The following is a 25,342-nucleotide window of genomic DNA, read 5'->3' as shown; positions in this document are numbered from 1 at the left end:
ATGTCTACCTAGCTCTGTAAGTCACCTTATGCCCCATACACTTACGGTTCTCTCTTCTGTGTCATACAGTCAAAGCCTATTTTTGCTAGTTTTAGGCAAAATGTCAACTCAAAAAAGCCCACATATGTAGCCACTCATTAGATAACTGTTCTTCCTAAGCCTTTCTGTCAACCTATTCTTTCTTGCCCATCATAGGCTTGTCCTGACTGCAACCAATATGTGAGAGACACAAGGGAACATATGATCAAAACACCTGTATGAATTTCTCAAAGAACTAATAGAATATTAAAAAGCTTATTTCCTTTACCCAATTAATACTGTAATTAGCACAGCCTTTGCATTGCTCTAGACACTGTAAGCAATCAATAGATAAGTCAAAGAATATGGAAGGATAATGTTAGGCTGTATACACCACATCACAGAAGCACTTGGGCATCTGCAGATTTTTGTCTCTGCACTGATTGTTGGCACAGTCTCCAGATACTTGAGGGCTCTGCATCTATTCACCTGGTAGCCAACATACATGTATTCCACTGTAGCTCAGAGCAGAGCATAAACACCGCCTTTAGACATTATGTTTGAAATATGTTAGTTTTACATCACCACAGTCCTTTTAAGTAAATGTAAACTAGAGTAGGGAATTTAAAGAGATTAGATTTCTAAAATAGATTCCTAAAGTGTATTTTCAAGAATAAATTATTTCTTATTGTTGTATGGATAAAGTGATTTAAAATGAAAACAAACTACACAACTAAAACAAGTATGCAAAACCTTTTATTTATAACAGATCAACATTTTGACATGAAAGGAAGCCACTTTCGATTTCTCAGGAATGCCTAGAACCCAACAGTTTGAAAGACTACTCAACAACTCTACTATAGGTAAAAGAAACAAATGGCTTTGCCCAAGGCAAATTTATAAACTTCATGAGTTTTCACTGTGTGGGAAAGCTAGCTTTTCCAGAGACGTAAATGTAATCCAAGTGGAGTAAATCAATTTATACAACAAATGTGAGAGTCACGTATATGCATCAACTGGGTAAGGCCTCACATTGACCCCTTAAGCCAGTCACCCCATTCCATAGGCAGCACTCTGTGTCACTGTGTAGACAACCAGCCAATTCCGGTGAGACTGTCCATCGCCATAAGACCATATAAATAAAACACATCAATGGGAACAGCAACTGAGTTTAAGGGACTAGGTGGTGAGTATCCAATAATAACTTAACCAACATCACTTTCACTTTAGAAGGAAAAAAGGAACGAACCCCCAAATGTCCGAAACTTCTTAGTACTTCTCAAGACAGGATGAAAAAGTAAACTGCAAAGTTTAAATAATCAGAAAACATCCTAAAATGTGTTACAGGAAGTGGGTGTTAAATTTCAGACTTAAATTATATTTTGTTGTGTATTTCAACTTGGGGATGAATAATTAGTAGCTTTTCTCAGTACATTTATATTTGAGCATTTATATCTAGTACACATGCTGTGAAATTCACCCTGGCTGCTCCTCACCGTGCTCAAGTGTTGTTTTTCCTCAGGGAATTCCATCATGTGCATCTAAGTGTTGAGAGGCTAAACAGCACTTACAGGACTTTCAAGAGAGGTGTGAAATGTTGTAAGACTCATCATTATCTACTTACTGTAGGGTCAGCCATTCAAATTCACCACAGCAGCCTCAAATACTGTGTGAGGGGAATGCATGTAATTCCTATAGAACACAAACTCAAGTCCAAAAGGCACAGAGTAATGCTGGTGGCTCTTTCTAGTCAGTTAAGAAATAATAAAAAGTCTGCATTATTCTTTCATAATTTAAATACTTAAGTAATCTCCACTTTTATTACTTTATAACAATGACTTCAAATTTACATTATTTTAAGTACCATTGTAATAGCTTAGAGTATAATACAGATTTGTGAATATCCCATCCAAAAATAAAAATTAAAAAAACAAAACCAAAAAACCCCTCTTCACTATACATATATATATTATATATAAAAGTTATTCTCAAAAATAAGAACATAGACTAGGGACTTGGTACAGATCATTAAATCAAGTTTCCATTACCACAGTTATAATTCCCAAACCAACAGACACACAGCAATAATTGAAAGCAGTGCAAATATCTTTGGAGGTTAGGATAAAATTATAACAAGAACATAAAGTCAGGAAATAAAAAGATAAGCACTTCAAGTACAAGGAGCAGTCTACTGAGGTCCATCTTAGTGTTCACCCGGCTGCCCTCCCACTTCTACTTCTTCCTCTGAAACACATTGGCCAGCATGGCACCTGATGTTGTCAACTGGCCCATTTTGTTCAAAAACTTGGTCTTTGTGTCTTCACTCACTAAACTTGCAGCAATTGACATTGAGCTAGAAAAGAAAATATAAAATGAACGTAAAGCATTAAAAATTTAAGACATAGCACATGTGTGAAGGTCAGAGGACAACCTGTGCTTCTTTCCTTCCACCATGTGGGTCACCAGGCATGGTGGTAGGTACCTTACCCCACTGAGCCATCTTGGGGATGTCCAGTTTTCATTTGTTAGTGACATTATCATTACATCACACAAAGGTAAGGAAAACTTGTGATTATCTTAGATTTGTTCTTTTACATGAAAAGCAGCAGCAGCAGCAGTTAAGACCACACATGGACCAGGGTAGAATCTAGACTTTGCTTTCTAGGTGTGAGGCCTTGAGGAAGTTGTTTATCTGTGCAATGGGGTCATGCTTCAGGGGGTGACTGGGACTACACAAGTGCAAAGTGCTTAGTATATAGTGTAAGGCACTCCACAAACAACGTCAGTAGTTTAATGGTTAGCCTTTTGTCTGCATGCTTTGTTCCTCAGGAGCAATCATGCTCCCTACCCACGGCAGATCTCTTATTGGTCTGGGAATTACTAATTTGGCTAGGCAGGACAAGCGGAAAGCCTCTGCTACCTTGGAGCTAGAATTGTAAGAATGCATCACTACATTCAAAACCAAAAACCAAAAACCAAACAAAAAAACCCCAAAAACCCAACAACAACCACAACGAAAAACCTAAACCAAACCAAAGCAAACCTCCAAACCAGTTCTCGGGACTGAAGTTAGCCTGTAAAGCTAGCTGGCATGGTGAGCAGCTGACTGAGCTACCCTCCTAGCCTTGTGTAGTTCTTTGAACTCAATCACTTCATTCAATTCTTACAGCAAGTCTGGAACATAGATATTACTTATTTCTCAAATGAGTAAATTAAATCACAGTGAGGCTTGCACTGTGCCCATAACAATCCTATTTCTTTTTGGGGGTGTATGTGTTCTGAGTAGCTAGTTATACTAACTTTAATGAATAGATTTCAAACCCATTTCTTCTTCTCCCAGTGGCCTAGTATGCAGGCAGTAAATACAATCTGAATGACTGCTAAGATTGCTTATTTACCACACTGCTTAACAGGAAGAGAACCTTGATCAGGCAATGTTTCAGTGCCCTGACAAACGTCCTGCAGTAGACAGGAAGCCCAGCTTACTGCCTTGTGGTTTTGATCAAGATGCTTTAGACCTTACTTTAGATTCAGTTTCCTTATCTATAGAACAGAGCTTGCAGTTTCTACTGTAAAATGTTCTGAGGATTAAATAAAGAAACATGCGTGAACAACTCAAGGGCAATGTGTGGCAAGTTACAAGTCCTCAACTTGCCTAATTTTAGAATTATTTTATGTTTTAAATGGACAGGTGGTGCACACTGGCAATCCCAACACATAGGAGGCCGAACCATGGATGAAACACTGGAGTGTGTGGGGAAGCTCTTTTTTCAGCTAGGAGGTTAAGAAAACTCCCCAATACTTTACAGAGGCAGAGCCTTACATGTGTCCTGGCTTTGGGAGGAGAGGAGATCTGTGTGTGCATGTGCACATGCTTATTTGTATGCAGAACAAGACTGCCTGGATGGAACATTTCTATAGTCAGCCTTAAAGGAGATGTGTTTTAACTTTATTTACTATTAGTTGCTCAAAAGCTTATTTCTTCATTGAAAATAACAGTATATGTTCAATATTATTACTGCTACAGATCTGCATTCATATTCTAACTTGAATCCTAATTGATTCTTAGAATTCTAATAAGCTTTGCTAAGATACTCCTAAGTTTGAAAACTCCTATCAGAAACTTCTAGAACTATTTATTTGACTGGTAAGGCTCAATCCAGTAGCACAATTCTGGCAATGTCTCTGGAAGCCTTTAAACATAAAGATTCCTAGGCTTGGGACTGGAAAAATGATTCAGCAAGAAAGACCTCTGTCATCAATCCTGACCACCCAAGTTCAATCCTCAGAACTCACATGGTAGAAACTCGTCTCCTGCAAGTTGTCCTTGAATCTTCATGTGTGACATTTACATATTTGTGCCTGTCAGAACACACACACACACACACACACACACACACACACACACACACACACACAGAGAGAGAGAGAGGCATGCATACATATTCTCCCTCAAAGTTGCATCAGAATATTTAGAGGGAAGGTATAAAGCATTGACTAGAGATCTGAATCTTTAAAAAGTCACCATTTCTCATTTTGGTTTTTATGATATTCAATACTTGAGAAAAGCTGACCTGAATAATTTTCTTTTACTTATTGTGTGTGTGTGTGTGTTTTTTTTTTTTTTTTTTTTTGAGACAGGGGCTTACTCTGTAGTTCTGCCTGTCCTGGAATTCCTTATGCATACCATTGGCCTTGAACTCACAAAGATCTGCCTGCTTCTGCTGCGATTAAAGATGTGTGCCACCACACCTGGCTTGAACAATTTTCTTGTCTTCCAAAGAAGTGATTACAAAATAATACAAACCATTATACCCATAGATAACAAGTTTAGAAAGAGAAATTGAGGTTAATAAGAAGCCTTAAAAAAAGAATAAATGTCTTACCCTGGAGGCTCTTGGACAGTCTTGTTTTCTACTTTTTGTTCACATTCTTTTATCATGGAACTTAAAATAACCTGATTAGAAAAGTCACTTACTTTAGTGAAATAAAGTTAACATTATCAAATACTATAAACCACAGTCTACATGAGTATAAAAAGCTGAAGAGCATGAAGTGTTAGGGACTCTGTGAAGAGGCTGAGCCAAGACTCTGACATGCAAGTAGGTTTATGTGCCAAGAGTGTGACAGTCAGGAGTAGGCACAGAATGCTGAGGCGAAATAGAACTGTAGAGTTAGAAACAAGTGATAGGCAAGGAAAGCAGTGGACAAAATAGAAGTAAATATTCTACAGACATTTCCATATTAAATTCTCCTCGTATCAAGTGAAGGAGAGTGTGAGAGTTTTAGAGGTTCAAAGATGTTGAAGAACTTCATGAAGTATTACAACTAGTAAACACACTCACAAAAAATGTCGAGCTAGACTTTAACAGTGTTAAGCATGGCTGTCATAATCTAGTCTCATCCAGGGAGAGTGTATGAAGACAGATGCTAAACCCATAAACCTGGTGCTGCTAGTCAGGCACTTACCTCATGTTCTGGAGAGAGATGCTCCATGTCAGTCCGTAAACATCTGAGGCCAGGTAAAAAGTGATTTACCATTAAATCCTCTGAAATGACTGAGGAAAGATAGTTAAGAAAAAGGGGTAAAAAAAACCCCTAAAAACAAAACAAAACAAAACAAAAAGAGAAACCAACCAACCAACCAACCAAAAACCTTAGCGAACAGAGAAGATACCATATAGAAAAAAGGCTTTTTAGACAGTGCTGAGGCGCAGCAAACGTGCATGTGTCAGAGTTCCTTCACAGATGGCACCTCTGTAGGGAAAGTTGATGCCAATCATCTAAGTGTATTCTCACACTTCTGTTTATTTTGGTATTATCTGTTACTCTAACATTCTATAACAATTAAATATTATATAAATAAAATAATGATGACAAACATTCCATTTGTAATCCAATGTTAAATTAAGTAAATTCTAAATATGAAAGGTAAGAAAACATTTCCAATAAGGTAGGACAAAAGGCTCAGCTGATTAAGTGCTTCTGCACAAGCATAGGACCTGAGCCTGAACCTCAAAATGTAGTGTAATGGTGTGCCTGCAATCCTGGCACCAGAGAGGGAGAGACAGGAGGAAACGTGGGAGAGACACTGTTTTCAAAATAAGGTGGACAGTTCCTGAGGAACAACACCTGATTTGACCTCTGGCCTTCACATGTCGAGCACATGCACTTGCACACACAGAAATATTTTCATGACAGCTAAGTTGAAAGCTATGTAAAAACTGACAAAGGCAAGTTGCTTATAACATCACTACTTATTTGCTATATGTCAGACAATTGCAAGATTGGAAGCTTGTAAAAATGTAGAAAGAGATTGTATTTTACTGTCATATTGTTTTTGGATTCTCTTTAAAGATCCACTATGCGATATGGATGTGGTTTATCTGAGGATGATGCTCCTATCACCTGCAGGTCTTCATATACCTGACAGCATAGCCAATGACAACACACTTGTATAGCTTAGGTTGAAATAACTTGTCTATGGGATATACGTTGTCTTTAGTTTGTTTCTTAAAATAGTATTTTGTGTATGGATTTTTTCTTTTGTCTGAATATATCTGTGTGTACCACTTGTGTATCTGGTGTCTAAAGAAGCCAGAAAGGAACTTGAGTCACAAATGGTTGTGAGCCGCCATGTAGGTGCTGGGACACTGGTGCAAGAACAGCCAGTGATCTAAACCATGCTATTTCTCCAGTCACAGGAATTTTTTTTTGTTTTGACATGTGCTAAGGTGACTTTCTATTGGTCCAGAATGAATCAGACAACAGAGTACATTCAATTTACTTTAGGTCCTAGTTATCTTTGAGTTTTAGTCGATTAGCTCCACATTCAAAAGAATCAGAAAGCAGGCACATTTATCAAGAAAATAATTCATCTTATTCACATGAATTTAGGCATATTTTTATTATATTACACCATGTTCAAGTGAAGAAAGAAGAGAGTTCCTTTATGAAACTGGCTTAATTAAAAAAAAAAACTTACAATGAACTTCATTTAAAAAAAAAGGGATGTAATATATTAATACTTCCTTGAAAATGTCACAATGCTCATAAACAAGGCTCCTATAATGAATAGTTATTAAAAATATAGATGGGGCCTGCAAGATGGCTCAGTATTAAAAGCATGTATTATATAATAAGCCTGTGGAGACCTGAGTTCCATCCCAACAGAATGAAGGTGGGAACCAACTCTGGAAAGTTGCCTTCTGACCTTTACATGTGCATTTGCTGTGTCATCGTGTACACGCCTGCATTTGCACACACAATTTAAATATGTACATGATACAGAGGGCTGCAGTTTAATTACTGTATAACTTGTTTTCTAGATACTGGGAAAGTACCTTCAAGATGTAAGCAGGTGACCTTTGGATTAGTAGAAAGTGAAATACTGAAACACAGGCAAGGAGGCTCAAGATGGCCATACTTACAGAAAATAGGGAAGTTATTCTTTCTACTCACTTGTTGGGCCTATCTTTTCCTCATAAAAATCAAACTTTCAAGGACTGGAAATGTGTATATCCTTCAGTCCTGTCTGATATCAAAACTGACTCTACTGCAGTGACATGCTCTTGCATTTTGGATATCTCTGTAAAAAAGTTTATCAACAAAGCCTGTGTCTATCCCTTACATACACAGTATATGACCTTCCTTCTCCATACCCCCCTTTAGAATACTTGCCACCTAACCCTAACCACTGGCCTCCACACACACCAACTTGCATTCATTCATCTTTCCCAGCCACACACCTTGTCACATTTTCTCATCACCCCTAAGCCGTCTATTGTCTAGCTTAAACAGTTTTAAGGTCCTTCAAGCATGTTATGACATTTTGATTGTTATTAGGCATAATGTTACCTGTAACTTTCCTATGTCGGTTCTGACAGGAAGCTATTGTTCTAATCAGCTTTGGAACAGATCTGGCGATGAGACTTTATTAGTGACCGTACTCCTGATGCAAGTAAAGTTGGAGTAATGCACAACAGACCCAGTGTTTGACTGAGTAGGGGCTATTCTAAAAGGCTCTTCTCTCTCTTGTCCTGGCACAGGACCTTTTATTTATTTATCCCAGCAATAGTTGATACATACTTAAATACTTGATACTTTCTCTGTATAAATTTCTATGTTCATCAGAAACTATAGCTTTTCTTATTTAGTAATTTTGTTTTACACAGCTAAAGTTGTCCTGGTACTTTTCCCTTTCATTGAGGCACATTGCTTTATAAACTCATTAGCTAATTAGATTATGTGAGTTTTTGCTTAACTTCTAACGAGTCCTTTCACAGTTGAGTTACTAATTTTTACAGTGTCATCTCTCTCTCACCAGTGTTCTGTCATTTCTTCATAGAAGATTCCTCCTTGCCAACTCACAACAGGAGTTCCTCATCTGCTTCCTCTATCTTCTTCTCTAAGTTAAAAGTCCAGCAAGATGAATCAGGAGTGACAGTGACTTCTGCTTTTAGTGGAACAAAGCTTATAAAGGACATGGACTTTAGTTATCAAACTAAAACGTTAGACTTCTGCTTCCTGTATAATCTACATTATGAGAAGCATGGCGTTCATGTAAGCAGACCATTTGTAATCAGTCTTCACTCAGCAGTGGGCCCTGCTTCCTGAGTTTTAACAGTCCTACAGACTGAACAAAAGCAGCCCTCTGTGGTTACACTCCAGTTACAAAAAAATTCCAGCACTAATGAGTGTCTGTGGCACTCTAGAACCTTTTTATCTTATTTCTAATGACCTGTTCTGTCTGGTGAGGACTGTGACAACTCAGAACCATGGTATTCTGAGACTCTTCTGACACTTGCTTTCCTCTACGAGTCACTAGGAAGTTTAATTTCAATCTCTTTCTCTGTCTTTGAAGATAATTCTAATTACATGCCTAGCACGTGCTCCTGTGGTTCTATGAGAATTCAGCTTTCCACTCTTCTCAATCCCTTACTTCCTTTTCTTGAACTCTCCTGTCTTTCACTGAGAGTCAGAGCCTAGAGCTCACTCGGCCCATCTTCATTTCCTTCCTAGTTTTACCTTACTAAACATAGTCTAGAAAGAACGTTCAAGAGGACAGTCAAAGCTCTTGGTTCCAGTTCAGTCTTGCTTTTAACTATGGAAAGCAGAAGTTGTCACTACAGTCCTAAAGTCTTGGTTTAATCATTTATAACCTTTGGTTGCTACGGAATTCCTAGTATTTCACTGGCTAAGTTAAACATCCATTGAACAATCTGATACCAGAACATGAAAGCCTAGATGTATTCTGCCCTGTATCTATTGTTCACTGCATAGTAAAGCTCAGGGTAGGCCGCTCGCTGGGGCGCACTTTATCACTTTTATAAAGCATAAACAGAGGACTAAAGCTACCTTTAAAAATTACAGATGGGTAGAGTAAAAGACATGTGGCAAAGTTGAACCAAAGCTTCAGCTTTGCAGTTGGGTTGGTTTTCTGGGGTTTACTGAGTTATATAGAGTGAGTTACATCAGCAAATACAGTTCAGCACAGCAAGGATACAACAACAGGACAGTGCACTGTAGGCTTCAAAAAGATGGGTTGCAATGTCCAGTCTTTTGGAATCCACAATTTGTAAGTTGTTCACCAAGGCTAATTTATGTAAATGTGGTATAACAACTGAAAAAGAAAAGAAAACGTTAAGTGTTATCACGATCATATATACACAACCCTCATACTTTACAGTGCATAATTATACTCTTTCTTATAAGGCAAAAGTATGTTTTCTAAGTAAGTGATTTGTCAGTTCAGGTTATAACACTATAGCTACTGTCCAGTTTTGAGGACAGGTGATTCATCTTACCCCTCAACCTTCCACTTGGAAAAAATGATAAATAAATGAGCCAAGACACAAAGCAGTGGTAATCTTTTCATAAGGAAACTTATGTCTAGGAACACAGTGTAACACATATAACCTGGGTGGGAATAAGTCTAAAACTCATCTTCAATGGGGAAGAAATATAAGATACAGCACCTAGGAAGTCTTTTATTCAAGTCTTATTAGGCAAAGATTTGAAACAGCAAATAAAATAAAGATAAATGCACGGCATTTAAATTTAGATTTTAGGATACTTTCAAAGAAGGTCTTAAGGCAGATATAACAGCCTTTATACTTATTTACTTATTTATCTAAATGCATTTGGACCTCCAGTAAACGTAGAAAAAGAGAAAGACTGAAACTTGCACTATAATCCCAGGGCTTGGGAGGTTGAGGCAAGAGACTGTCATTAGTTCAGGGACGGTAGGTAGAGTACGGAAACCAAGAAAGCCAACTCCAACCAAAGCAGACTTACACGAGCTTAGAAAGCCTTCAATCCATGATGGCACATTCCTAGTGGCCCTTCTGAGTAGCTGACAGTAAAGAATTACAGAGTGCTCCAGATAAAAGAACTAATGTCTAAGATAGAAGTAAGGGACTGTAGCAATGGCTCTGTGATCAAGAGAACTTGGTGCTTCATGTGCACAGGACTGGGGTTTGGCTCCTAGCGCCCACATGGTGGGTCACAATACTCTTTAATTCTACTTCCAGGGAATCTGATATCCCTACACTCTCAATCCAAAACAAAATTTCAAATAGATGCAAGACCTAAAGGTCTAATGGAAAATTGGGAAATAATACAGGCTAATGAGAGAACTTATGTTAGTTAAGGAATAGAGTGAGAAGTAATCTAATCATTCCAACTTTTCCACTCTTTCTCTAAATACCCAAGAGAATTACCTATAAATATGGATCGTTAACAATATAGTATTCTTTCTGATATGGGCTTGATTTCACTGTAAGTCCTATTTATAGATTTGACAATAAATTCCTCGAGGTAAAGCCTGTTGAACAGAAAAGTAGTCCAAAGCAAGGAGACGCAGGGACAGGTGGGGGGGAGAGGGTGGTAAAAGAATCAAATTTCTTTTTTCCCTAAAAATATTTTAAAGAGCTATCAGAGGGGGCTGGAGAGATGGCTCAGAGGTTAAAAGCATTGTCTGCTCTTCCAGAGATCCTGAGTTCAATTCCCAGCAACCACATGGTGGCTCACAACCATCTGTAATGAGATCTGGTGACCTCTTCTGGTGTATCTGAAGGCAGCTACAGTATACTTATATATAATAAATGAATAAATCTTTAATAAAAAGAAAGAGCTATCAGAGACAACAGTTAACTAGATCTATTCAACTAAAGTTTTCCTTAAATTTACCTTTAACTGTTCTTTTAGGGCTTTCAGGGGAAAATCTTTGTTTTCTATTATTATATAATTTTTACATATTTAATAGATAGGCACTATTGCATGAATAAAACTATCACATATTAGGTCTCCTTTTTAAGGTTCTTAAAAATTCTAAAAAGAGTCATTGAAATATACAGATAGTGTTTGCTCTGAGAAATAACTGTAGGCCTAGAATTACAAAGAACAAAGCATCCATGGATCTATGAAAAGAACCAACTCCACATCACGCTCATGGCAATCCAGATGGTTTCATCCTCTAAATCTCCCTTGTGGGTATATGTAAACTGGTCACATAATGCTCTACTGGCAACTAAATTCAACAACATGGTATAAGCCAGAGACCCATTATTACCTAGCATATTCCTTAATCTAGGAGCTAGGGGTTATGCTCTCCCTCGAAGGAGCTACTATCTCAATGATGCCAACCCACCTGCAGAGTTCTGCCCGGACCTCATGTAAATGTGGTGCTGGAACGCTGGGACCGTCCATGCTCCTAACTAGAAGAGCAATCTTTTCCTGCTGTTTGCCTGACCAATGATAAGTATATTCACTAATGAGCAGAGACTCTCATGATTGTATTAGTAAGTGCCATGTCGTCAACAAACCTTTCCGCACTCTAGTCCAAAGAACTTAATATATTTTGCCAATTATTCTGGTCTTAAAACTGATAAAAAAGAAAATCAGCCTGGCTATATAATAAACAGTCTATTAGAGAATTTACTTTTTCAGTAGAAACCATACTGACTTAAGTAGCCAAACCTATGATCTTCTAGAAAAGACGTCAAATTCCTAAAACTAATAGGACCATAAAGTATCACAGTGATAACAAACATGTTTTTAGAGTGTATAACATACATGCTTTTTTTTTTTTTTTTTTGGATACCAAACATGCTTGTGTGGATTTGATGCCACCCAAGAAACTGTTATAAAGGATGAGGGCCACTTGTAAAAGAGACAAAGAAGAAACTTGAGAAAATGAGTTAGCATATCATATGTAGATCTAAACACTGAAAATTAAAAGAAAATAGTGTATCAGCATGGCGGCATGCCGAGAGGGCTAAGTAAGAATGTGACTAGTGACTAGAAGCACAAAAGCATCCTTAAAAATTTGACTAAGAAAGTCTCTTAAGCAATCATAGGCAGAGAGCTACTCCGTGCTTCATAGATGGTATTTAGAGACACAACAGGAACGCATTCCAGGATAGTTCTTACAGCACGAGAATCAAAGAGCAGCAAGGCTCTGACACTCAGGCAAGCTCCTGGCTGGGATGAACAATGCAGAACTGGTAGAAAGGTGACTTACATTCATCTCGGAACCGGGGTTCTGCATTAGGCCCAACTCTGCCAAATGTTCTGATGACCTCTGTATGCAAAGAATGCTGGTCTTGGTACTGAGGGTCTTCCAGGAAAGAAGCCAACTGCATTTTCACTCTTTCTAGCAACTTAAAATCAGAAATAGGATATTAAAAACAGAGTAGGCTGTTAGGGTGAAAACAAGCAGATTAAAAATGGCCTACGGCAGTGGATTCACACTGTAAAACCATTATAGTGAAATTTTATTATCCAGAAAAGATCTCACTTTCTGTTTGTGCAGTAATTCTTAATTTAGATTAACAAGCAAACACACCTGACCAAAAAATTTAAAACAAATGGGAAAAAAAAGGGAAAAGTTGGTTTTTGCTTTTGTATCTAAGTTATAAGTCTCAAATCACAGTGTAGGTAACAGCTATCCACCCCTGAAAGCAGTGAGTCATGGCTGACTTAAATCTTACTCATATTTCCCTAAAAGACACTGTATTTTTAGGATTTAAGACCATGTTGAAATTCTGGCAAAACTGCGAGCGTTGCAGAAAGATGTGCTCTTTTTTTTCTGTTGCTTTGTCAGTGAAATATGTAGAGAGCAAAAAAGGGGCAAAATATTCTTTCTATAACTAAAACTTAGTTTTTGTTGTTAAGACTCTTTACAAAAATGAAGTTCTGATTTTGGTGAATAACATGTCCACAGATCACTTAATTTCTAATACACAAGATTTTTTTCATTTTGATTAAATATATGCTGAGTATGACAAAAACCCAAAAACCCTCTGAAACTCATCTTGGTGTTTAAGAATTTTTATTTTATGTGTATGAGTGTTTTGCATGTATGTATGTATTATAATGTGTGCGCCTATTGCCTGGAGAGGCCAGAAGAGGGCATCTTATTTCCCTGAAACTGGAGTTACGGGTGGGTCCTTTGCTAGAGCAGCAAATACTCTTAACCCCTGAACCACCTCTCTAGCACCTTGGGAAATGTGTTATATGTAATGTTGCAGTTAGGCGGTTTCAGAATCAAGATAATCTTTACAGAGGAAAACTTGCTAAACACCTGAAGCAGGGCAGTCAGGGTTTACAGTGGTATAAGCCACAAGATCTACATAACAGATTAGAGGGTTTTGATTTTATAAGGAAGCATCTATGACAGTGTTTAGGATACAGGTCTCCCCTCTACTTCATCTGTAAAATGGAGATAGCTTTGTTTTCCTAATATTTTATGTTAAAATATTCCTCAAACTAGCAATAAAACATATACACTGGGCATGATGGTGCACATCATTAATCCCAGCACTTGGCAGGAAGAAGCAGTCAGATTTCTGTGAATTCAAGGCCAATCTGGCCTACATAGGGAATACCAACCAGTCATGGCTATTATTTAGTAGGATTTTATCTAAAAATGGAGGGAAAAAAATGTATGTAGGTTGGTTTATATCCAGCTAGACTAAAGTTAATTTTTTAATTGAAAAGTCTAACACAGAAATAGAACAGTCTAAACTATGGTACTTTTAAATATCTGGTGAGTAATTAATTAAGGAAGGCCATAAAGTTATGATGCTCCCTGACTCCTCCTTCGGGGATGTCATCAGAAATCTGCCATCACTACTGGCACAGAGTTTAAACAAATGTCTATTTCCTACCTCTCTCTGAATAACCGTTTCCATAATAGTGCCAAATGCTGGAATTGTAGCAATCCTGACAGAGCTGTTAGAAATCAAGAAGGAAAGAAACTGAGACTTCCCTGAAAGACAATACAATCATCAATAACATATGTATCAAAATAAGCACAAGGTAGAAATCCCACATTAGTCTCTAGCAATGACAGTTAAACTTTTAAAGAGCAGACCAAGAAGAATGCTCAATAAGACAGGCAGGATAACTCAGGGTCACAGTCTGTGAACTCACAATTCAGGATCACTGGACAAGGTAACAAGGGCCGGAGCAACCCGCTTGTCAACTAATGCTTCACTCATGCCTCGAAGAGTCAGCTGTAAACCAGTCAACATGCAATAAAAAATGGTTTGGTAAACTGGAATGAGAACTGGGTTAGCTGTGACTGAGGATGGGCAGGCAGACTCACTGGCCTTTTTCTTGCTTTAGTCATCCACATGAGACATTAAAATGTTAAGCCTTTGGTTCATGCCACTACACTCACTGGTAATAACCTGTTAGTGAGATTAGCAGAGCATCCTTTCTTGGCTTGAAGAAATAGTCCATCAGCATGTTTCAGTTTTGAATATTTATGCTAATATTTTTCTCTATTATATGGCCTCTAAGTTAGGCTTATTTTGAGATTGACTTAAAAACAACCTCAACAATGTACTAATAGCAACACGATGTTTGAAGTTTGAACTCAAATAGGCATATAGCCCAATGTCACTATTTCCAAGTGACTGTTAACAGCATGATGGTTATTTCTCAACAAGCACATTTGGAAAGGAATGCTGGCCATGGAAGGCAGGGACAACACTTACATTTCAGGGTCACTGGAGAGAGTAATGAGAGCAGGAACAACCCTCTGAGCTACCAGAGTCTCATTCACCCCCTTCACCAACAGCTGATTGGTCAGCACAGGGGGTATTCACAGGTGGTGCATGGAAAGCAAACAGTGTGCCACGGGAAGGAGAGAGGAACAACCAAGAGAAAGAGAGAAAACACAAAAGCAAAACCAAAATTAGAAGCTAAGCGAATACTGCTACTAGAGTGCTTACCAAGGCATAGAAGGCTTAGGAGGAAAGAAAGCTTAAATTGCCTAGCAGTCCACAAAGAGGCTTGTCACCAACTGGATGGCAGTTTGTACTTTAGGTCAAAGACTATATTTAATTTTCATCTTCAATTAAAATGCAATGTAAGGAGAATTTCCTGTTTTTTTCTTTTTGGTTTTATTGAGATAGGGTCTCACTATGTAGCTCCGGCTGTCCTGGAACTCACAGAGGTCCACTTGCCTCTGCCTCCCTCTTGTTGAGATTAAAGGTATGCATTACTACACTCGGCTCTTAAAGAAAAAAACTAAAATGGAGACACATCCTAAAAATCAACTGAGTAGGTTTTTATAATGATCAATAAAATACAAATAGGCATTTTTGAAAGCAAACTTAAAAGGCTTGTAGCCATCACTATACTGCTTCTGACTGTTCTACAGTGAGGACATTAAAGACTACGTAGTAAAATTCCCAACCTGTCCATATACAACCTTATTATCTGAATTACAGACATATACCACAGCAATATGTTCTGGAGTGTTCAACCTAGACATTAACTTTGGGTTCAAATTCCAACTCTCTCCTACTATTAGTCATGCAGCCTTAGATAAATTACAGAATCTCAAGACTAGTTTACTCATCTGAAAATGCTGAATTTCTCACCTAACTCAAATGGCGAGTGTACTATTAATTAAGAGCTATTGCACATGACAAAGGGTATGCATATAATATGAATTAAGTTATAATGATTACTCAATAATATATGATTTGGAATTTTTATAAAAGTCATTTAATTACATTTGTTAGTTTAACTCTGAATAGGTCTTTTTCTTATAATTTTCTAAAAGCTTACATAAAATTTAAAGTACATATAATGAACTGAATCAATCTTTAATAGTCAAAATACTTTGGTTAGTAAATGATGCTAATTTTTGTAAAACAAGAGAGTAGTAGGGCATACATTTTGGTTTTATAAAGATTACTGAAGTCACTCCCCCCAGATTCAGAATGTAAGCACGTCTAACTACTAAATCCTAACCAATATGTTCATTAGTTGTAGCTTTCACAGAGAATCAGAGCTACCATGGACTTTCAGTATCAACATCATGTTCTAGCACTCCTTTTACCAAGTCTGAGAAGCTTAGCTAACATTATGTGAAGATACTTACTTCTGCAATAATTCATTACCACTTATCAACCCATTCATTCCAGAATTGATTTCAGCATTATGAAACAATTTACTTATTAAAGGCCTATGTTAATTAGGCAGAAGTAAAATGGTAAAAGATATTTTGTTATTATATGAGTGATATTAAGTTCAGGTAGGAAGAAAAAGAACAAGGAGTTCAAATTCTTTGCATTATAAGATGGCTTAAGTTTGAATCAGCAAGGACTATCTTGATGCCTGGTACCTTGATTTCATCATTTCAAAGTGGGTAATTTAGAGGACAAGTTAATTTCTCACTGCTCTAGGATCCTTAAGGTAATTTAAAAAAGCTAGATGGTCAATAAATTTAAGAGTTATCAATTACTAGCTATCTTATATACTGTACCTTTTGCTCTTTATGTCTGGTGAGACAAATACAAAACATTAGCAAAGTTTTTAGCAGATGAAAATCTCAGAAATAAAGTAGAAATGAAGTGCATTTGTTAAGGGTTGTAGAGTTGAAAGCAGAACAGACAATAGACTGACTTATTCTTTTTGTCCTAACTGATGTTGGTCCTCTGAGCTAAAGTCTAATGATATAGTTCAATTATCTCATGATTAATAGTCATGTGATGTCTTTTTTTCTGTAATTTGTCACTCTAGATGGTCACTTAACATGAAAGTTACTGAGTTCCCTCACAAAAGAATTATATTCATTTTCTTCTTCAAAAAGTAAGACGTGGTGTCTTGTTTAGCACCAGGAACAACATGATCCCACTGGGTTTCTCCATGCCCTGGTATCTAAAAAAGAAAGCTGAGTTTGTGTTAAATTTCAGCAAGTATTTCAAATTAAGTTCCTAGTATATCCATTTTTCACTTCTGTTATTTAATCCTGTTACTTTACTTTTGAGGTAAGCTCCAAGGTAGTCCTGGCTGGCCTTGAACTCCACGCATCAGAGGATGACATCAACTATGCTCTACCTGCCTGAGCTCTGCAGCACCATCTAATCTATGTGCTTCTGAGACGGAGCACCATGGAGCCCTGGGCATCCGAGGCAGCATTCAAGGCAGACACACATGCAAAGCCAAACGTGAAATGGGGCAAGCTACGTTTATTTATTTGAAGTACTTCATATATACATACATACCTTTTAGAAACTAGCAGTCAAGAAAAAGAAGCAAGTTTTTAGGCCTTAGAGTAAAATTGCATTTAGAATGTATTGATGACAGCTTTTGAAAGGACACATTTTTCTTTTCAAAGGAATAAAGAAAGCCATCTTTATGGTAATACACTTTCTTTTTAGCACACTGAGTAATTAAAGTTACTTATCCAATAAGGAATTTGTACAAAAAAAAACCCATCAAAATTGCTCTGGCATTGACTTCAACAAATAACTTTTGACTATAGATCTTAAAAACAAAATAGGACAAAACTTTCAACTTCCTGGTGAAGAGAATTTTATTCAGGTTTGATCAATCTAGTTACTGAAAATTATAGAAAGCAAGTATTTTTAAATATATCCAATATTCTATTCTTCCAATTGCAGCTTATCTTAAATTGTAGAGAAATTCTTAAATTTAGGACGATTTTAATTAATTCTCCTCAAAAACATTTTAAGTTCTAACCCCTAAACAAAAAGCTATTTGCTATTGATACCTGGCTGACAGAGGGGAAAAAAAATCAGTTTTCTGCAATGGAGTGTCACTGGGTATATATCAATCATATGCCAGGGCAGACCTCATGGGTAGGAGTAGCTGGTTAACACAAAACAGACTCTTTACCATTTTTTGAGTTCTTTTTGCTTTGCTCTATTTTGTTTTGGTGTTTTTCTTGTCCTATAGATTTTTTTCCTTTTCTTTTTTTGTTTTTTGTTTTTTTTTTTTTTTTTGCTTTTTTTAAGCTTATTTGATTTTCAGTCTTTGTGTTTATTGTCTTTTAAAAAATTGTTTTGAGACAGAAAGAACTTGAAGTTGGATATTAAGGGGTGAGGAACATCTAGAAGGAGCTGGGAAAGGGGAAGAATATTACCAAAGTATAGTGTGAAAAAAATTAAAAAATAGAATCACAGGCACAAAGGGATAATTTTAGTTTATACATTCCTTATACGGTTTTGTGTGAATAGCACGAAGTAGAAAAACAATGACATGAAAGCCAACATTTATAACAGCTCATGTTTGATACCATTTTAAGGGCTTTACTAACTCACAGATTATTAACCAAAATCATTTGAGTATGATACTTTTAATCACTATCTTCATTTTGTAGATGAGGAAACTAATGTACTGACAAGTTTAACTCTGTCCTAATAATGAACAAAGTTGGTAGAAGAGATGGAAACTGAACCCAGGTAGCCTGACTCTACGGTAAACCTCAATAGCTTCAAACATAACCAACTGAGGACTCCAGGACTTAAAAATAAGAACATATGTAAAGTGCTACCTGATGTGTAAACTGAGAGGCATTCACAGCTATCAAACGTTAGGAAGATAGTAAGTTAATAAAAGCTAGGTCCATTACAGACCAATCTCTTGCCTTGTAAGCCTATGGGTAGTCAGTGACTAGGGATCTTATTCTAGATATGATATGTGATGAAATACTGTAACTGCAAATAACTGGAATTTAATCTAATAAAGAATACTACAGCTTAAGCAATACTCTACGTTGTCTCACCTTGAGAAGTTATTTACTTTAGTCAATAGGAAAGGACAATCAGAAACATTGAATAGGATGCAATTCAAATAAGGTTTAAAGGAGAAATGAAACCAAGAACAACATTTAAAAGAACCAGTAAGGCTAAAAAACATTCTTCCATTTGCCAAAGCTAAAGTCCTGCCCCATCACACAGTACACAACTAGATACTATTCAATGTCACAAATCAATAAATAAATATGTACATATTTATTTACATATACACAGTATTTGAAACTTAAAAGAAAACATGTTCTATTCTAAAGGAAATCACAAGTAGAAGCAGAAAAAGAAAAGGTAACATACCTCAAACATCCTAGCAGCAGTACACCTGACAAGTGCAGAAGTGTGAACAACACCATACCACAACACAGTTAACAACAGCTCATGATAGGCTGGATTTGCACTGTGGGAGAAAAATGACATTACAATCTAAACCACATGCCTAACTGCTGCATTAAAAAATCACTATGTGTACACATATGCATATTAATAAAACACTGGCAGAACATACCAATGGATGTAGGTTTATTACATCACAGCTAAGATCCCACAAAAAGTCACTTTATATTAAGTATAAACAATATTTAGAATTGCACTTCTCTAAGCATCTATAATTGTGACAGAAATTTTAAACAATTTAATAGCACGAAAACTAAAATCACAAAAATAGGAATGGTGGCACAGTCCTTTATACAAAACATAGGAGGTGAAAGTTGAAGGATAGGAAGCTCTGGGCCAGCCTCCACAATGTAGCCAAGGTCTATAAAAGCCCATTGAAATAAACAGAAGACGGTGTTATTAGTGAGTACACATCCTAGTGGCTTTGGCTTATATCGCAGCTGATGGGAAGGGTAGGCAGGAGATTGCCAGTTCAAGTGCTGCATGACCTAAACTAAAGTCAAGGCCCGCTGGGGTAACGAAGTAAGATTCTGTTCACAACAAATGAAAAAAAGAAAAATTATAAAGAGGCTCCATGGGAGAGCATCTGTCTGACATGTATAAAGGTCCAGATTCAATTTCTTGTACCACAGAGAAAGAATGATCAAGTTATAAGTGCTTCAGTAACCAGGACTTGTGATTAGAGAGACTAACACATCATAGGGAACTGAGTAAGGACTCCATGATAGCAGTTTTCAATTGCAGCTCTATTTTTCACTTCTGGAAAATTGAACTTAGTAAGTTAACCTCTAAAACATCAAATAACCCAATCGATCAATTAATTGGGTATAGAAGTAAATAGAGACTTCACAATAGTGGAATCTCTTATATTTTTGGTTGTAAGCCTAGCCTTTAATGCCTGAGCCTCAATAGTGGAATCTCGAATGGCCAAGAAGCACTTAAAGAAATGTTCAAAGTCCTTGGTCATTAGGAAAATGCAAATCTAAATGACTCTGAGATTCCACCTTATATCTATCAGAATGGCTAAGATCAAAAACTCAGGTGACAGCGCAGGTTGGCAAGAATGTGGAGAAAAGAGAAACATTCCTCCATTGCTGGTGGGACTGCAAACTTGTACAACCACTCTGGAAATCAATCTGGAAATAGATCTATCTGATGACCCAGCTATACCACTCTTGGACATATACTCAAAAGATGCCCCACCATGCAACAGGGACACGTGTTCCTCTCTGTTCATTTTTGTGATAGCCAGAAGCTGGAAACAACCCAGATGTTCCACAACAGAAGAATGGATACAGAAAACGTGGTTCATTTACACAACGGAGTACTACTCAGCTATCAAGAACAAGGACATCATGAGTTTTGCAGGCAAATGGATGGAACTAGAAAATATCCTGAGAGAGGTAACTTAGACCCAAAAGAACTTGCATGGTCACTCACTAATAAGTGGATCTTAGCCAAAAAAAAAAAAAAGTACAGAATACCCAGGATACAATCCACGGAACTCAAGGTTAACAAGCCAAAGGGCCCAATTGAGAATGTCTCAATCACAGTGGGCAGAGGGAGGGAGGGAGCTGGTTGTGAGAGGGGACAGGGAGGGGAAAAGGGGAACTTGATCAGGTATTGGGGAGGGCAGACAGGAGTGAAGCCCTGAGGCCCAATGCAAAGAATGGAAACAGGCAACATTGGGAGGTAGGAAGTGTGTGTGTGGGGGTGGGTAGGAGGGGCTCTCTAGAATGTTCCAGAGACCTGGGAGGTGAGAGATGCTCAGACTCAAAGCCTTAGATGAAATGCCCAACAGTGGGGAGAGGGAACTTACATAGTTCACCTCCCGCAGAAAGACAAGGCATCAAGTAGAGGGATGGGGTTGCCATCTCACAGTCAAAAACTGACCCAGAATTATACCTGTCTAAAAGAACTGCTGGAACAAAAATGGAGAAGAGACTGAGGGGAAGGAGGTCCAGTGACAGGCCCAAATTAGGATCCAGTTCAAGGGGAGGCTCCAAGGCCCGACACTATTGTTGATATTATGGTGTGCTTACAGATAGGAACCTAGCATGGTTGCCCTCTGAGAGGCCCAACAAGCTGCTGAAAAAGTCAGATGCAGATACTTACACCCAACCAATGGACAGAAGCTTGTGACCCCTGTGGTTTTATTAGGGAAAAGCTGTGAGAAGCTGAGGAGGAGGGCAACCCTGTAGGAGGACCAGCAGTCTCAATTAACCTGGACCCCCAAGATCTCTCAGACACTGAGCTACTAACCAGGCAGCATACACCAGCTGATATGAGGCCCTGACACATATATAGCAGAGGACTGTTGGGTCTGGCCTCAGTGAGAGAAGATGCACTTAACCCTCGAGAGACTTGAGGTCAGGGAGAGGGGAGGGAGGCCTGGTGGGGTGGGGATAAAGACATACTCTTGGAGAGGGGGCATGGGGGGATGGGATGGGATGAGGGCTGACCAGGAAGGGGATGACAGGACTGTAAAAGATGATAAAATAATAATAATAATGGTAATAATAATATCTGTACTTGATCATAATTTTCTACTAGTTTCAGAATGAGTACTAGTCTGTACTAGTATAAATTGTACTTTTATTAAAAACTCACAATGCATGGAATAAAAAATATTTAGTAATAATCAAATAGGTAAAACACAAACAAAACTCAAAATGTCAAATGTTAATTCTTTTTTTTTTTTTCCTTTTCTTTTTTTCGGAGCTGGGGACCGAACCCAGGCCTTGCACTTGCTAGGCAAGCGCTCTACCACTGAGCTAAATCCTCAACCCCCAAATGTTAATTCTTAAAAACAACAGTTATGTGATAAGGTTTAATTGTTCCTTCACTACATAAGTCCATTTGAAAAACTACATACACCTTAAAACACTATTTTTCTTCTCTAGTTGTTAAAACATGTGATAGTCCCTTTCCTCCCCTTTCTGGAAACCACTGCCCTGCTTCAATCTGGATGGGTGTTCTTTTGTCTGGTTTTAAACTCTTAGTGGGAGTTCCCACTGCTATCACTCAGGAGCTTCCCTTCCTTATTTGAGACTCAGTTTCCTCAGTCTTACATCTTTTTTTTTTCTTTAATATGCTTTTAAAAATAAAAACAAAGACACCTATAAGCTGCTTTATTTTTACCCAAGTTCCACAAAAGAAGCCTTCAGGCTGTCAAGAGGAGCATGAGACAGTGAAAGCAGCGTCATCACATCTTCCAAGAAGCCGACCAATAGCTTTCGGTCTTCTTCCTACAGAGGGAAATATTGATCAAGAATTCCCAAATAATTAAGCAGAACTAAATGTCACAATTACCTATCTTTAATCGGAAACAATTACCACACGAGGACAATAGATTCCACTTAACTTTAGAAAACTATTTTAGTTGAAGATATTATTCATTAAACTTATGAATGGTTACAAAAGGTCTGAGGTTAAAGACTATCATAATTTGATTTAGATCTTGCTGTCCAATATAGCAGCCAATAGCCACATGATTATTTATATTTAAATTAAGAAATTTAGTACCATAAAACATTCAGTTCTTTAGTCACACTAGATAACATCCTTAAATACTGAGGACAGTATCCTTAGTACTAGATGATTCTAATATATAAATTATTTATTTAAGGTATAACATTTTATTAAAATTTATATTACCAATCTTAGTTTTCATAAATGGTGGCAATACACAGCTAATACAGACCACCAAAACAATTACCTTTCTAATAGTAAAAAAAATGTTTTCCAAGAATTATGTTTGTAATATCCAGTGGTGAAAACTCCAGTTGCTAAAATAGACCAGTACTCTAGAAACAGTTCAAGTTTGTAATAAAAATAAATTAACACCATTTTCAGTCTCATTCAATGAATCATTATGAGTTTCATAGTTTTTATTAAGACATGAACAAACCTGTTAGATTATTAGAGGTAAAACTGATCTGCATGGGATGCCTAAGAGAAAGGAATCTGATATTCTCCTAAGAAATCAACACGTAAGGCAAGGTCGAACAGTCAAAAAGGACACAAGTCAAGGACAAGCAGCTTCTGGACACCCCAGAACGTCCAGCAGGAAGACTGGTGAGATATCAAGGTGAGATATAGAATTTCATCTTTTTTTTTTTTAACCACTGTGCTGTTTAGTGTTTTTGTTTGTTTTCTGGTCTACATGCCAAAAGCTAGTCATCTGGGAAGAGGGAAACCCAATTGATAAAACTACCTCATCAGATTGTCTATAGGCAAGTCTTGGGCATTTCCTGATTAATGATTCATGAGAAGGTCCAGCCCAGATGGGGAATGTTGTCCCTAAACAGGTGGTTTCGGGCTGCATAAGGCTGGACAGGCCACAGATGGCGAGCCTCTAAAGAGGACTCCTCCATGCTCTTCGCTTCATTTCTGCCTTGGTTTCCCTCAAAGATAGATGGTGACTGGGACATGTAAGTCAAATAAACCCTTTCTTCCCAAAGTTGTTTTTGGCATAGCCTTTAATCACAACAGCAGAAAGTAACAAACTAAGTTACCACTGAAGTCAAACAGAGTAAATATAATTTTCAGAAACAAATTGGAAATCTAAAAGAATACAGTGAAATAAGGGCTAAAAATAGACTTCCAAATGAGCATAGATTCTTTTGAGATTTTTAAATTAACAGTAGGGGTTGGGGATTTAGCTCAGTGGTAGAGCGCTTGCCTAGGAAGCGCAAGGCCCTGGGTTCGGTCCCCAGCTCCGAAAAAAAAGAACCCCCCCCCCAAAAGTGTTAAATTAACAGTAATTATTTCCCATTTTAAAACTATCAAATCAAATAATATTGCTTTATATATGTGAGAAGCTGTATGTGTCTAGTACATGGTGGGCAAGTACTCTAGCACTGAGCTACATGCCTAGCCCTCAAGACAGTTTGTGTTTCCTAATACAACTGTAGGTTGTGCTTTATCCTAACACAAATAGCATTTAGCAGGAAGAACCATTAACTGCTGGTGTGGATTTTCTGAAAAGAGCAACCTGGGCAATCTCTGATTGCTACTTGAGTTTATTAAATGCTCTGTGATAGAACACTCTTATCATTTTGTATATTAAAATATATTTAGATTTCAGAGTCACTCCAGGGATAGGTCCTATTTATAAGAGCATTAAGTATGTTTTAAAGTCCTACTATATACTATATTTTGCATCTGGTAACTTTTCATGCATTAAAATCAAAACTGTAAAGTTAAAAAGAGTGAGAAAACATTGATATCAGATTTGATACTATATTGACTCAACTTCCACATTAAATGGAGAAGAGAATAGTATCATACTATTGTTTACAGCGCTGTTTGGACTTAACATAACTTCAGGAATACTAGAGACTGTCAATGCTATGTGACTAAAAATACCGTAGAAAGAAATTTACTTGAATTATTGTATTATGACATCATAGAAATTCATTTAGAAAAACTTTAAGGAATACTGTGCTACTTCTAACTAAACCAGGTATCTGGTGTACAACAGTGAGCTTTAACAATAGGACACCTCTTGAATATGCGGTGAAGAAGGGGTAAGAAATACTAAGTGATGCTTGTAGAATTCAAGGGGCAAAGAAACGAGTTATCTGTGGGTAAGCAACTTAGGAAGTCAGAGAAAATATGCTTTTCCTTCTTATGTTCCACTTGCTAATATACCAAGACATGGATCACGACATTTACTTCAAGTAACAGCGAGTTCAGTGTGACAGTCTCTTGTCGAACAGAAGCAATGAACCACAACTCCTAACATCATCACCAGTTTAGTTCCCTTTTCCTGAATCTGGGCTGGGCTTGTGACTTATTTATACTAAGCTCTGCCAATTCTGAGACTAACTCTTAGCCTAGCACCTTCT

General features: G+C 37.4%; 1 protein-coding gene across 12 annotated transcripts in view; it reads right to left on the bottom strand.

Annotated features, from left to right (window-relative positions):
- Positions 1 to 688: 688 nt before the first annotated feature.
- Positions 689 to 25,342, bottom strand: part of Relch (RAB11 binding and LisH domain, coiled-coil and HEAT repeat containing) — a 95,877-nt gene continuing 71,223 nt past the window's right edge. For 8 of the 12 annotated variants that reach the window (XM_039090853.2, XM_039090855.2, XM_039090856.2 and 5 more), the window contains 9 exons: positions 22,632 to 22,738; positions 19,395 to 19,494; positions 15,024 to 15,106; positions 14,190 to 14,253; positions 12,542 to 12,680; positions 9,524 to 9,640; positions 5,488 to 5,576; positions 4,905 to 4,975; positions 757 to 2,371 (listed from right to left, as the gene is read on the bottom strand). In XM_039090853.2, coding sequence (XP_038946781.1) covers positions 2,251 to 2,371; positions 4,905 to 4,975; positions 5,488 to 5,576; positions 9,524 to 9,640; positions 12,542 to 12,680; positions 14,190 to 14,253; positions 15,024 to 15,106; positions 19,395 to 19,494; positions 22,632 to 22,738 — 891 coding nt within the window. In that variant the 3' untranslated portion in view covers positions 757 to 2,250. 12 annotated transcript variants of the gene reach the window in all.

Source organism: Rattus norvegicus, chromosome 13, assembly GCF_036323735.1.
Source record: "Rattus norvegicus strain BN/NHsdMcwi chromosome 13, GRCr8, whole genome shotgun sequence".
NCBI classification, from domain to species: domain Eukaryota; kingdom Metazoa; phylum Chordata; class Mammalia; order Rodentia; family Muridae; genus Rattus; species Rattus norvegicus.
This window is presented reverse-complemented; position numbering and strand designations above follow the sequence as displayed.